General features: G+C 41.3%; 1 protein-coding gene across 1 annotated transcript in view; it reads left to right on the forward strand.

The window, feature by feature from the left end:
- LOC132864431 (tripartite motif-containing protein 16-like) overlaps positions 1-15,070 on the forward strand; it is an 82,693-nt gene that overhangs the window by 11,272 nt on the left and 56,351 nt on the right. Inside the window, exons 3-5 of the mRNA XM_060897847.1 lie at positions 4,015-4,248; positions 4,437-4,596; positions 5,089-5,148. Of these exons, the coding sequence (XP_060753830.1) occupies positions 4,015-4,248; positions 4,437-4,596; positions 5,089-5,148 (454 nt within the window). The remainder of the gene's footprint in view (positions 1-4,014; positions 4,249-4,436; positions 4,597-5,088; positions 5,149-15,070) is intronic.

Below are 15,070 nucleotides of genomic sequence, written 5' to 3' on the forward strand. Positions count from 1 at the left end.
TGCAGAATGCCCGCATAGTTTTTTTTAAGTCCTACTAGCCTACCACTCGACGTGACGCTTGACACAGAACCAATGAGGAGGAATCATAACGATATTAATAATATTGCATTAAACAATAAATAAGCAAGCAGAAACTGTTGTTCGGATTAACTTGCGTTCTTGATGTCTCATGTTCAGTGCTTTACTGCCTTTGTTTTTTTTTTTGGGAAAAAAAATATAAATAATTTAAAAAAGGGCAAAAAATATAGGGTGGCTTTGCCATAAGATAGGGTGGCTGGAGCTACCCTAAAATGGGTCTGGCGACGTCTATGCTCGTATGAAACCTCTGATCTGTTGAGGAGCGTTGGCTATAAGCCCATTTTGAAAGAGGGTGCAGCACCATTAATTAAATAAAACTACAAGCAAAGGAAAATTTATTCATTTTTTTTTTTTAAAGGAAAGTAAGTTCAGTGGCACCAGCTCTCCCACAGTTTGAGCCAAGGGTTGTTGGTAAAACCCAGGATGGAATGGGATGCAGGGATGTGATTTTGGGCTAGTGAAATTATCTGAAAATTTTAGCCGGGGGTCTGGGGGCCGCAGGCCCCCAGCTGGTCCAGGGCAGTGCCCTGGTGGGGGGACAAGGGGGGTGAAGCCCCCCGAAGCTCCTGGGTTCTGGGGTTTTCTGACTTAAAAATTGTACTAAAATGGCAAGCAAACACACAAGAAAAAAACTTGTCATGATTAACAAATTCAAGCCAATTTAATGGTCAACATGCAACTCTGAGCCCCTATAGTAAATTCAATGATTCTTAACTGAGAAAAAGCCAAAACATGAAACCTAAAAATGTAATTCTAAATTAAATCATCTGCATTAGAATAAATAGAAAATTGTATAAGGAAAAACAAAATTTATACTTTCAATTACTGTAGAAGTTGAACATACCTAAATGTGCCTTTTCAAACAAACATGATGCAACATAAGAATTCATCCACAAGTCTTCAGGAACTCTCAAAGAAAAAAGATGCTAGCATCCATGTCCAGTTCCAGCATATCAGTCACTTTTTTTTCTGCAGTTTCTACTCTAGCAATGTCAACTTCATATACATAACTCTATAGTGTTCACTCACCAACGGATAATCATAACTCCACAGTGTTCACTCACTTAAGGATATTCAGAACCCCAGTGTTCACTCACTTAAGGATATTCAAAACTACTGTGTTCACTCACTTAGGTTTCGTTTCTATCCCGGGCTCCAGCCCAACTTTGCACGCTCGTAGCTCGGGCAGGGGAGGTCCCAGCATCCCCAAACTTGACAGCCAGAGACCTCTGCCCTCTCCCCAAAGAACGAAATTGCTGAACAAATGTCTCAGTCTTATGTCCAACGTCTGTAGCAACCTCTTTCTCCAAAAATTCCCAGCAGAACTTGTTTTTCACTATTCTGTCGATTTCTTTAACTCGATTTGCATCTTTACGCTCGATCACGGAGGCTGCCATCTTTCAAATCTTTGTTTGAAGCGAGCTTACGTACAGCTATCTAACAAGCGCGTTCATTGGTTGTTACAGAGCGATGGGCCAATCACGTACCTCGTTTCATCTGAATGACAGAATTACTGAAAGTCGGAACGAATAGGATACGAATGCGGATTTTTGAGCGAAAAATCGGAAAAATTTTTTTTTTTCAAATTTTGAGGTGAAAAAAGCGGAATTCCGCGAATTCGTGAAAAAATCACATCCCTGGGGACGTGACATATCACTCAGGCAGTGACCTCCCCGCGGTTATTGCTAAAACCGGCGATGTCCCGTCCCGGGTTTTAGTAATTGCCTGAGCCGAGCAGTAATGGTGGAGTACTCAGTATGGAGAAAATGGAGAATGAGTGGAGCAGCCGTCTGATTTCTAAACTGGATATTGTTGCCATCTCGCCCTTACGTGGAAGAAGCGAATGAACGGAGAACTGAATGAACAACTGAACATCAGATTGTTTTGAAACAATCGGCCACAAGATCGGCCTTCAAGAAGCAAGAACGCAGACGGGTAAGCTCTGACTCTCATTTGGATAAAAAACAACAAAAACAACACGGTTACCTGCATTTAGATTAATACATGTAACTTGTATTGTGTATTTAAGTTACTGGTAGGGTGGCACGGTGGTGTAGTGGTTAGCATTGTCACCTCACAGCAAGAAGGTCCTGGGTTCGAGCCCCGTGGCCGGTGACGGCCTTTCTGTGTGGAGTTTGCATGTTCTCCCTGTGTCTGCGTGGGTTTCCTCCGGGCGCTCCGGTTTCCCCCACAGTCCAAAGACATGCAGGTTAGGTTAACTGGTGACTCTAAATTGACCGTAGGTGTGAATGTGAGTGTGAATGGTTGTCTGTGTCTATGTGTCAGCCCTGTGATGACCTGGCGACTTGTCCAGGGTGTACCCCGCCTTTCGCCCGTAGTCAGCTGGGATAGGCTCCAGCTTGCCTGCGACCCTGTAGAACAGGATAAAGCGGCTAGAGATAATGAGAAGTTACCGGTATAAGATTTATTTAATTTGCTTCAGAATGTGATTGTCTCAGTTCATCTGATTATTTAATGAGCCTTTTATGTTTTATCAGTGAAAATGGATGCATGTACATGTATGTTGCACAAGTTATAACACCTATCCTGTTTTAATGAGAGTCAACCCACAATCAGTGAAGTCAAATCAGTCTTACTTGAGCAAGTCGGAAACGGTATTTCTTACTTTCACCATAAATTATTTATATGACTTTGGTCTATAGCTGTCAAAGGCCTTGGCCTTAAAACTGGTTCTCGCAGTTACGTCACGCGCTCAGGGCTGGCTGGCTCAGCGGGGCAGCTCCAATATCAAATTTGCGGTAGAGTTTAACTCTCAATTTTTTCTTTATTACCATTTATGCATCATACAAAAGTCAAGGATGGAGATACTATCCACTCAGAAATGTATTTAGAAATAAAGATTCTGCGTATCTCCTTAAAATAGTGAATTAAAAAAACAAGGAATGAAAACCCGGGGTTTAACAAAAACAACTCAAATATCTCGAGAGAGAGTTTATTTTTTACAGAGTATCCCATTAGGCCTCCATTTTGTGTGTGTGTGTGTGTGTGTGTGTGCGCGTGTGTATTAAGGTGTTACTCCAACACCTCAGTCGGTGAGGATATCCTCATTTTTACCATCAAAGCCCTTCTTCAAGTGCTACTGACTAAATCTAATCTGGCCATCTGGTATCCATCATCCACATTGCATTCTCCATCTCACTACCTGTCATAATGAGACGGTTGCACATGTTTTAAATGGATGCAACTTTTATAAAGGTCTCTATATGGCACGGCATGACAGGTTAGTGGACCTGTTAACAAAAGACATCAAAGAGGTGTACGGACTTTCAATAACCATAACCACTGTGCAGTAAAAATGGACTGGTTTAGTGCTAATCATAAAGACACCCCCTTTAGTAACATTCCAAACACCCCTGACATCACCATTATAAATGCTGAAAATAAGAATTTTATTTTTGTGGAAATAGGTTGTTTTGATTTATACATGGACACTTGTTACTACTCCAAGCTTTTAAAATAACAGCCACTTTTGGATACAGTCACAAACCAGGGCTATAGGTGTAAACTTGTTCTAGTGTTTGGCAGCCTGGGAAATGTACCGTACATAGATTTGCTCTGCATGGGCTGCAATTCTGTGGACTGAATAAGGACAATTCAAAAAAGCTTGCTAAGTATTGTTCAATCTCTGCCATAATAGACAGCATATCAATCTGGAGAAGGAGATGCCATGTGTACCCTTAACCATGCCTATTTTTACATGTTTACCCCAACTATCAATACAGTGTAATGTATAGTATGGGACACTTTGTGATTGACCTGTCCTAGTTAATGCATAGCAATGGATAGCACATGACATTTTGTGATTGACCTGTTCTTACTAATCCTATGAAATTACTTCCATCAGTATTTGGATCTGTAATAAGAAATTTCCTTGTGTTTAGAGCCAAATAAAAGTATTAAAATGTGTACTAACAGGTGCATTATCAGTCAGCAGTAGATGACAGTGAGAGGATCTTTACTGAGATGATCAGCTCCATGGAGAAAAAGCGTTCGGAGGTGACGGAGCTGATCAGAGCTCAGGAGAAAGCTGAACTGAGTCAAGCTGAACGACTCCTGAAGCAACTGGAGCAGGAGATTGCTGATCTTCAGAGGAGAGTCACTGAGCTGGAGCAGCTTTCACACACACACGATCACATCCACTTCCTCCAGGTAACACTCACTGTCTGATCTACAGAGGGCGCTGTTCCTCACAAAGTTTCCTCCTAAAAGCTCATTACAGCAACAATAAATGTTCCTGTATGAGATCCCAAGTGTGTCTTTGGTCTGATTCAGTCTGAGATTCATTCGTTCCTCTCCTACACTTTCCTCCTTCTCTATTCTGTGTTTCCTCTCTGTAGAGTTTCCTGTCTCTCTGTGTTTCTCCTGGATGTGACGACTCACCCAGCTTCACTGTCAATCAACATCCCTCGTTTGATGGAGTGAGGAAATCTCTCTCAGATCTGAAAAAACAAGTTAAGAAAATCTGTGAGGAGGAATTCAGCAAAATCCATCCACAAGGTAAACAAACAAACATTTGTTCTGTATCACAGTAAAGAGAGACATAAAATTAATGTAACGGAAATAAAACGTAAGCATGAACAAAACTGCATCAAATCACAAAGCATTAGTATTAGCCTCAGAAATTACATGTGCAAATTACAAATAAATTTCCCAGATAAACAGGACCTTAATCACAAATCCACAAACTAATCTTATTGAACTTTACACATAACAAATATGATGAACATTAGATCAGAACCGAGGCCTTAATTCCTCCATAAAATCCATCAGAAAGTAAAAACACACACATTGTCAGAGCTTCAGCTGGGAAAAGTTTTTTGCTTCTTCTCATGATTCTTACATTCAAATGCTGCACAGTGTTATGACATTTTGGCCGATCTCTAAATCGTGTCTAACTGAGAGCAGTGAGGAATCTAATTTTTCATTTTCATGCTTTAAACTGTTTTCATGTCATTTTTCAGTCTCCATTTTGTCTCTGTGTCTCTACAGCTGCAGCAGTTCACATGATTTTACCCTCAAAACCAAAGAGCAGAGAAGATTTCCTGCAGTGTAGGTGTAAAACACACACACACACACACACACACACACACACACACACAGAGAGAGAAGAGGACCGCCCACATGATGGCTTTTCTTTATTTCTTTCGACCTACAACATACAGAATGTGTATCAATAATAGTTTATTTATATCACACACAGAAATCGAGTTACACACACACAAATCTAATACATACGAAGGATAAAATGCTGCATTGAAATAACTAGTAATCTAATCTCACCAGGCAGAAAAAAATAATGGATTACTGTTATAAAGAAGAAAGCTAGTCACACAGAGGCACAATGATAAAATACAATATTTCAACAAATACAGAAAACAATAAAAAAGAGGGAAAAATGAAATGACAGTGTGAGGAAAAGAGAAAGGAATGCTGATCTGAAGCGATAATCATACTTTTGAAAGAACGCTTGAAATTGCTGAAGCTAAGACTCTGGAAAGATTCATCAATACTGTTCCAGAGAGCAGCAGCTTTGAAGCGAATATTAAACTTGCCATCGTTAGTTCTGGCTGAAGGAACACAAAATGAAGATCTCGAAGCCAGTCAAGTTTTATACTTGTGCCTTGATGCTAAAAGTGTCAAAAAGTTATCAAAGGCAGGCACCAAATAAACTAGAATGAAATTTAAACATAAAAATACTGTTTAAGTAATCTATAAAATCAGAGAATTTCATCATCTCCAGCTTTTTAAAAATAGGAGGTGTGTGTTCATTAAAAGAAGCTAAATTAATAATTCTGACAGCTTTCTTCTGGAGTCCGGTTATCAGTCGAAGGGTAGCCTCATAAGTATTACCCCAAACTGTAACACCATATATTAAAAAGGAATAAATAAGAGAGTAGTACAGCTGAGTTAGAATACTTTGAGAAACATAGTGATGAAGCTCAGCAATAATTCCAAAGCCTCTGGAGATTTTCTTGCTCTACTGGTGGATGTGTTTCCTCCTGATGAGGTGAGAGTCGAAAACTACTCCAAGATACCTGATGTGGTTCTTCTGTTTAATCGGCTTATAATTAATTTTCAGCAAATGGTTCTGCTCAATTTCTTTTGGGGTGGATTAAAAAAAAGAACAAAATTTGTTTTGTCAACATTCAGAGAGAATTTATTTGCACAAAGCCACGCAATGATATCAGAATTACTTTATTAATCCCTGGAGGGAAATTCAAATTTGCAACCAAGCTCCCGAATATTGACATTCAGAATTTACCCTGGCTTCTAGAGAATCTAAAGATGAATCTGCCAGGAATAAATTTGAGTCACCTGCAACAAGATGAAAATCAAATATATTGGAGCAGTTCATAAAATCATTTATGTATAAGAGAAATAGAAGGGGGCCATGAAGCGAATCCTGTGGTACTCCACATGAAATTGGTAAAGAGCTGGATGAAATATTACTGATTTAAACAAACTGATGTCTATTTGATAGATATGAGGCAAACTAATCATGGACAATCCCACGGATGCCATAAGAATATAACTTTGCTTACAAAATATCATGATCTATGGCATCAACGGCTTTACTCAGACAAAGAATGATACCACAGGAAAATTTGCCATCTTCAATTGTTCTTTGGATTTTATCAGTGATTTAGTAAAAGTGCATGTTCTGTAGATCTGTTGTCACGGAAACCAAACTGACCAGAATATATTAAATCAAACTTCTCTAGATATGTATTCAGCCTATTTTACATGAGTTTTTCTAATATTTTTGACAAAAATTGACAAAAGAGAAATTGGTCTATGATTAGAAGTTAAGAGTTGAGCTCCTGCTTTAAAACACGGGTCTGACACGAGCAAGTTTAAAAGAATCAGGAACAGTACCAGAAGTAAAGAAGTGATATAGGATCTCCACAGGCTTTGAGATTGAGTTTAATATCTTGAACAGGGCTACAGAAATACTAAAGGGGCCACAAGCCTCTCCAGACTTGAGCCAGAGAAAAATGTCTTGAATTTCTTATGTCCATGTAGGACTAAGAAGAAAGCTGTCGCTTGTCGGAGAAACAACAAAATCTGAAAATATTTTGTTGACCTTTGGTATTGCTTGGCTGATACTTTTACCAGTGTCTGCAAAATAAACATTGAACTCATTTGCTAGATCCTTTTGCCTATAGGAGTCAAATGGTTTAGCTTATTTCTCTACACTTTGTACTGAGCATACAGGCACTGATTTCTCGTCTTGATAGATTTTTCTATACAATTTGATTTTATAATTCATTGTTCTAAGACTGAAAGGAAATCCAAGGTGCAGATTTGAGTTTGATTTCCTTCCTTGACATGGTTTTTCAGAGGAACATGAGCAGTAATAATTTCATCAGAGTTTTCAAGAAAGCTGGAGAATGTCATGAATATCAGGCTCGCCATCGGACTGGCTAGAGCAGTCAATTTGTTGAAAATCATAAATTAATGCATCTTCATTGAACCATATGAAATCCATCCATTATCCATAACTGCTTATCCTGTGCAGGGTCGCAGGCAAGCTGGAGCCTATCCCAGCTGACTATGGGTGAGAGGCAGGGTACACCCTGGACAAATCACCAGGTCATCACAGGGCTGACACATAGAGACAAACAACCATTCACACTCACATTCTCACCTGCGGTCAATTTAGAACCAACAATTAGCTTAACCTGCGTGTCTTTGGACAGTGAAGGAAACCCACACAGACACAGGGAGAACATGCAAACTCCGTACAGAAAAGGCCCCCATTGGCCACTGGGCTTGAACCCAGAACCTTCTTGCTGTGAGGTGACAGTGCTAACCACTACACCACTAATCAGTCCCCCCAGGATTTCGCGGGCCTTTTTTGTGATTGTTGCGGGCTAAAATGTCTGATGTTGCAGGCGGTTTTCCAAAAAATTGCGATGAAAGTTGCGGTGTTTTTTAGGTTTTTGTTGCGATTACATTGCGGGATGAAGTGAAAGTTGCGAGAAATTGTTGCAATTTTCTCTTTTTGTGATTAAAATTGAGTGATATGTTAAATATTAAGTTATTACTGAAAAACTATTGATTAAAAAAACAAAGACACTGAGAAATGGTCCTATAAACATCTTTACCAATATAAAAGATTACCAGGACTACAAAAATGCAGAAAAATAGGCTTTACTTATCCAAATGCACCTGTTGGTTCAAAAGTTAAAGTGCATAGAACCTCACAGCACAACATGAAGTTACCTTAAAATATAATATAAATGCCTCAGCTTTCATGTAAGAAAAAAAAAACTATTAATACTAGTGCTGTGTGCAGGCAGTCTCTCCTGAAGACTAAATTAAACAAGAATTATAAACTAATAAAATAAATGGCTCAGGCTTCATAGAAGAAAAAAACAATTTGAACAGAATCTCACAGTATGATGCTGAAGCTGCCTAAACAATGGAAAATAAAATACCATTTTGGCAAAAATGTTGGCATTCATTAATTTCTTGTATTAAGTAAAAAAATAAAGTGCGCACAGTCCTTCACTGTAAACATAACACACTTTCAGTAACAGAATTTAAGTCTATATAAACACCGACTCGCACATGCTGCTTCTCTTGAACGTACACACGGAAGTAAGGCGGGAGGTAGTTTGTCGACGTCACCTCAAGACGACGCCAACGATTGGTCAAATTTGCGGGAAAGTTGCAGTGATTGGATATAATTGCAACACCGCCCTGAATTCACGGGGATTGGTTGAATTTGCATTGAAGTTGCAAATCGCAACATCGCAAAATCCTGGGGGGTCTGTTCAATGGGGAGGGTGAATTGAGTCAACAGACAAAAAGTTGGGAAAATGGTTAGTTAGGTCATTATAAAATATTCCCACTATATGTAGCATATTCAAGTCATCCAACCAAGGGTGTAGATTTGTTCTTGACATTGGTGGGGACCTTGGAATCCACCCCCCCCCACACACACACCAATCCGTCTCCATCTCTGCTCTGTGATAGAACAATAAATGACTACATACAACATATGCTGTTCTACGTACTTGCAATTCTACATAATTCACACTTTAATTCATTAATTAAACCAGTGACTGACAAACAAGTTGTTTAGAATTCAGTTTACTTCTGCCACAGTACAAATTAAATAGTTTTCATACAATAATAAAAGTAGCTGGAGCACTGCATAACCTCCACAAAACCAACAAAGTAATCAAGTAGCCTAAGTAATCACAGAAAAAACATTACTCTCAATGTGTCAATGAAAGTACAAGACATATTTTCAGATAGTGTTGCCACGAATACATGGAGCACTGCATAACCTTGTGCTGTTGTCCACAAAACCAAAGTAAAAATCCCAGAAAAAAATAAATTCTCTCTCAATGTCTCAATTAAACTAGAAGGCATAGGCTCATTTCAGCACGTTTCAAACAGTGAGTTTATATCTAAAGGCTTATCAACATTACTTCAGCCATAGTGCAATTGACATCTTTTACAAATTAGCACTGATAAAAGTAGGGAACATTATCACAGAATAAAAAGTATTTCAGTAGTCTCTCTGTGAACCCCACAACAGCTCAATGTTCATAGCTCCTATGTGAAGGAGCCAAACACATGCCTTCGCCTCTCATTAACTGAGATAAACTGTTGGCATATTTCTTTTATATCTATACTGTCCAGTCTGTCCTGGTGGACATGGCATACAGCAGCATTGTTTAATCTCACTTGGGTCATTGTTGACCTTAGCCATGTTTTTAGTCTTCTGAGAGCACTGAAGCTTCTTTCAGCCTCAGCCGACGATACAGGGATGACTAAAAGCAGCCTGACAAGGCTTTCGACTTGATCAAATAGACCCCTCACCTCCACTGGCATTCCCCTCAAGATAGTAGCCACTTCTGTACTAGATGTAAAAGGTATATTTAGATCTGAACATGGCTAGCTGAACTTTTAGGCTCTCCCTGTTAATTTCTGGGTACTGATCAACAATGCCCTCCACCTCTTCAGTGAGCAGAATTTCTTCCAGCTTCTGCAAGACACCTAGATCTGGTTGGTTCAACCTCTCCTGAAACTGAACAACACTATCCAGCACTTTGTAAAACTCTGCTCTGTAATGCTCCTCAGGTGACTTGGGAGTGTGCTGGCTAGCCCCGCCAGTGTATCGTTTTGGTGGCTGTCTCTGGTGAGGAATCTGAATGGGCTCAATACCAAGGGAGTCCACCATTTCCACTGCTTTATCAAAAATCTCGTGAAATCTTTCATTTCTTTTCAACTGCAGAGTGGATCGGACACACTCTATTGAGCTTCTCATTCCTGCAATAGTCCGTTTCTGCAGAGACTTGTTCAGACATTCGAACTCCTCAATAACTTCCAAGGCCAAAAAAAGCCCAAGCACTGTTTTGCCCTTTTCAAACCTCTCATGCAATCCATTTGCCCTTGCACTTGTGCTAGATCCCGTTGCTGCCATCTCCTCTAAGTTAGTCAAAACAGTGTCATACTGAGACAGCACTGCTTTGATAGCATTTCCCCGTACTGTTCACCTGGTTGGGCAGAGTGGTCTGAGTGATGCTGATGGTCCCTCTGATTCTGCTGCTATCGCTGAAAACATAGCTTTGAATTTTCCAGATTGTTTGCTTAATGACCCCAGATCATGTACCCACTCTAAGGCCAAGTTTACATTAGACCGTATCTGTCTCGTTTTCTTCGCGGATGCACTGTCCGTTTACATTAAAACGCCTGGAAATGTCGGGAAACGGGAATCCGCCAGGGTCCACGTATTCAATCTAGATCGTGTCTGGTCCGGTGCTGTGTAAACATTCAGAATACGCGGATACGCGGATACACTGTGCTGAGCTCTAGCTGGCGTCGTCATTGGACAATGTCACTGTGACATCCACCTTCCTGATTCGCTGGCGTTGGTCATGTGACGCGACTGCTGAAAAACGGCGCGGACTTCCGCCTTGTATCACCTTTCATTAAAGAGTATAAAAGTATGAAAATACTGCAAATACTGATGCAAATACTGCCTATTGTGTAGTTATGATTGTCTTTAGGCTTGCCATCCTTCCACTTGCAAGTGGTAAGTGATATGCGCTGGGATCACACACACAGCGGCTCAGTCCCGAATCACTGCTTGTGCACTTCACTCGCGCGTTCTGTGAGCTGCGCAGGGCCGGAGTGCGCACCCTCCAGAGGGCACTCGCTGTTCAGGGCGGAGTGATTTGGAGCGCAGGATGCCTGCGGAGCCGAGCGTATCCGTGTATTGGTGTTGCTGTGTGCACGTGAATCGTGTATTGGTGTTGCTGTGTGCACACTAATCGTTTTAAAAACGTTAATCTGATGATCCACTGATACGGTCTAATGTAAACCCCACCTAAAGCATCACGTATTAAAGGGCTAGCCTGACATGCAGCCTGTGTAATTAAGTTCAGGCAGTGAGGCCCGCAGTGCACGTACAATGCCAATGGCTGTCGTTTTTTCACTTCTGCCTGAGCACCTGAATAAGCTCCTGCCATGTTCAGAGCACCATCATAGGTCTGACCTCTTAAACATGCCATCAGAATATTCAGCCTCAAAAGCACATCCACAGCTACTCTAGCTATCTCCACTCCAGTAGTTCCTGAGACCTCACAAAAGCCAATAAAAACCTCATGTGGAACCAGGTCCTCATCCACATATCTAAAACATATGGACTCTTGCTCTCTACCTGAGATATCTTGAGTACCATCTATAATGATGGAGTACTGCAGGACAGATAGGGACTTGATAGTTTGTGCAATATTTCTGACAATGCAGTTTCCTAACAACTGCAAAATCTCATTTTGCTACCATCTTCCTTGCCATGGCCCCACAGTGCCAAACCCTGCCTGGTAAGGAACTGTATTGAGCCCAAAATGCTCTGTAAACAGTGTCTGGCAGTTTCCTGTTGTTTTGACCAGGCACTTGAAAGTTGCAAATCTATTGGGGCTGCTTCTTGAGCACTAACTGTGACTGCATGGTGATGGGATTGAGAATTTTTATGCCGTTCAAATCTTTCCAGAGCATTCTTCCAGTTAGTAAACCTCTTTGAGGAGAATGCAGGGTCTGCCTTTTTTGACATAGTACTTTTCTGTACAGTATATGTTTTCACACAGTAAAAAACAGAGAATCCCCTTCACTGCTGGGCTATAATGGAGCCATGGATACTCTTTGTACCACCTCTCCTGAAAATGAAGGACCCTACTGGACAATGTTTGAACTGGGATGCATTTGGGATTAGGCTGGTTTGGCTTGTTTTCAATGTCCAGAATATCTCCACTTCTACACTGTTCTTCATTGTTGTCACTCTCACTGCTGCTCTCCCTGTTGCTCACTACAGGTGTACCAGTTTCCTTAGAGATAGACCACATTATACAATTAGCCATACTGTGACACTGACTGTGATGATACATATGTGACTTCATGAGATCACCACTCATTTTATATAGATTACATAGTTTACCTCCACATTAAAACCATGATTATGTGCTTAATGGGTCTCACCATTGGCCCTGACTCTTCCTCGCTGACTGCACTAGTACCTGTCAGGATTGTCACCTGATAACATATTGATACATGCCATACAAAAAGTGAGACATGTCAATTCAAATTCTGTCAAATATACACTAATGAATCACTTTACATCATCAGCCTAACATTTGTAATGATGCTAAATATTAGTAATCTATAGCACCAAATCAACATTCAGATTCACCTGTGACCTTGCCTCTACCTCGGTCACCTGTTATATAACAGTGAGACATTCCATATGAGCTGTCACACAGTATGTGCTTCAAATACAGTGATGAACCACTGTTCACATTGTTAAATCACAGGACAACTAGCCTACATCACCAAGTCATCATTCAACTTCACCTGTGAACCTGTCTCTCCATCGCTGTCTGATGGTTGTGTTGGTTCTGTCACCTGACAAAATAGGACATGCATGCCAGTATGGAAAAAAAAATGGATAGCTACTTCAACCTTTCTGAGTCACTTTGTGCAAATCTTGAATCATCATTAATGTTTCAGTGAGTACATTTTTAAAACAATTTGTGCCAACTGCACTGCAAAGTGGAATACTTGCAGAAGCACATGATAGCCTACTTTGTTGTCTCAAAAAATTAACCCAATGAACATGTCAAGTCAGTAGTAGGCTACTAATACAACTAAGTTATTGTGTGTCACCAGATAGACATGTCATTTCAACAGGCTCTGTAGTCTAGCCTAATATCCTTGCACAAGGCTGCAGTTTTCTCTGACAGAGTTTCAACCGAAGTTAGAGATGCTACTCTGTGAGACTTTAACAGAACTGACAGTTGGCAATTTGTGTAGTTGGTTTCCAAACCATGTTATTCATCATAGCTGACGTTACTGACAATTTTAGCCTGCTGTATGTACAGTAACATTATGCTGTGCGACAAAGCCTTGCCATGTTATTAGACTAATTTCATTAGTGAACATGACTTTAAGTAACTCACAGGTTTCTTTGAGAAGTAGGTCCTTATGTCCACTTTCTTCTTTTTCGCTGCCATCCTTACTCGCTTATGACACCCATGTGTCACGTTGCACCCGAGTCTTACACAGTAAATCCCGCTGGTGGTCTACCTTCCAGTTTTGGTGCTGCTAACAACCAAACGTGGCTACAGAGTCTCACATGACAGCTCGGGAAAGGCACAGCCAATCACACTAACTCATCTCATCTCATTATCTTTAGCCGCTTTATCCTTCTACAGGGTCGCAGGCAAGCTGGAGCCTATCCCAGCTGACTACGGGCGAAAGGCGGGGTACACCCTGGACAAGTCGCCAGGTCATCACAGGGCTGACACATAGACACAGACAACCATTCACACTCACATTCACACCTACGCTCAATTTAGAGTCACCAGTTAACCTAACCTGCATGTCTTTGGACTGTGGGGGAAACCGGAGCACCCGGAGGAAACCCACACGGATCACACTAACTATAATGTGTAATCGAGGTAAGACTCCAGTAGAGAACGTGATTTAACCCTTTCTGCACCTCTAGGTGAATTAGACATTGACAGATCATTTTTTTTTTTAGGGAAATTATTGGTGGGGACAATTCAATAATCGCTGGATATTGGTGGGGACACTTACTTCCGTCCATGCCAATTCTACACCCTTGCATCCAACCATCCATCATCCTTAACCGCTTATCCTGTGCAGGGTCACCTGGAATAGGTTCCAGCTTGCCTGTGACCCTGCACAGGATCTCATCTCATTATCTCTAGCCACTTTATCCTGTTCTACAGGGTCGCAGGCAAGCTGGAGCCTATCCCAGCTGACTACGGGCGAAAGGTGGGGTACACCCTGGACAAGTCGCCAGGTCATCACAGGGCTGACACATAGACACAGACAACCATTCACATTCACATCTACGGTCAATTTAGAGTCACCAGTTAACCTAACCTGCATGTCTTTGGACTATGGGGGAAACCGGAGCACCCGGAGGAAACCCACGCGGACACGGGGAGAACATGCAAACTCCGCACAGAAAGGCCCTCGCCGGCCACGGGGCTCGAACCCGGACCTTCTTGCTATGAGGCGACAGCGCTAACCCCTGCACAGGATATTTAAGTGAATTAAAATATATATTGTCAATAAACATGGTTGAAAAGAATAGCAGGGGTCGAAATTAAGCATGTACCGATGGACATGGGCAAGTCATTCTCATACTCGGGCAACAATAAAATGATCACTAGTTGTCCGTCGGACAACTGTGTTTGAATGTTTATTTTACCAAGTGTGGCAGCGGGGGCGTGGTCAAGCATCGGTCTGTGACCGGAGGGCAGAGTCAGGGAAGGTAAGTGGCAGAATCACTGCACCTGATGTTGATTAACATGTGTTTGTGCGTCTTCCCCAGTGACCGTGCCCTATTTAAGGAGCGAGCGAGAGCAGAGGAGAGCGCTCTCCCCGAACCAGACACCTGATGTGTGTGTGCGCGCGCGCGCCTGTC

The sequence above is a fragment of the Neoarius graeffei genome, chromosome 17, assembly GCF_027579695.1.
Source record: "Neoarius graeffei isolate fNeoGra1 chromosome 17, fNeoGra1.pri, whole genome shotgun sequence".
NCBI lineage: Eukaryota > Metazoa > Chordata > Actinopteri > Siluriformes > Ariidae > Neoarius > Neoarius graeffei.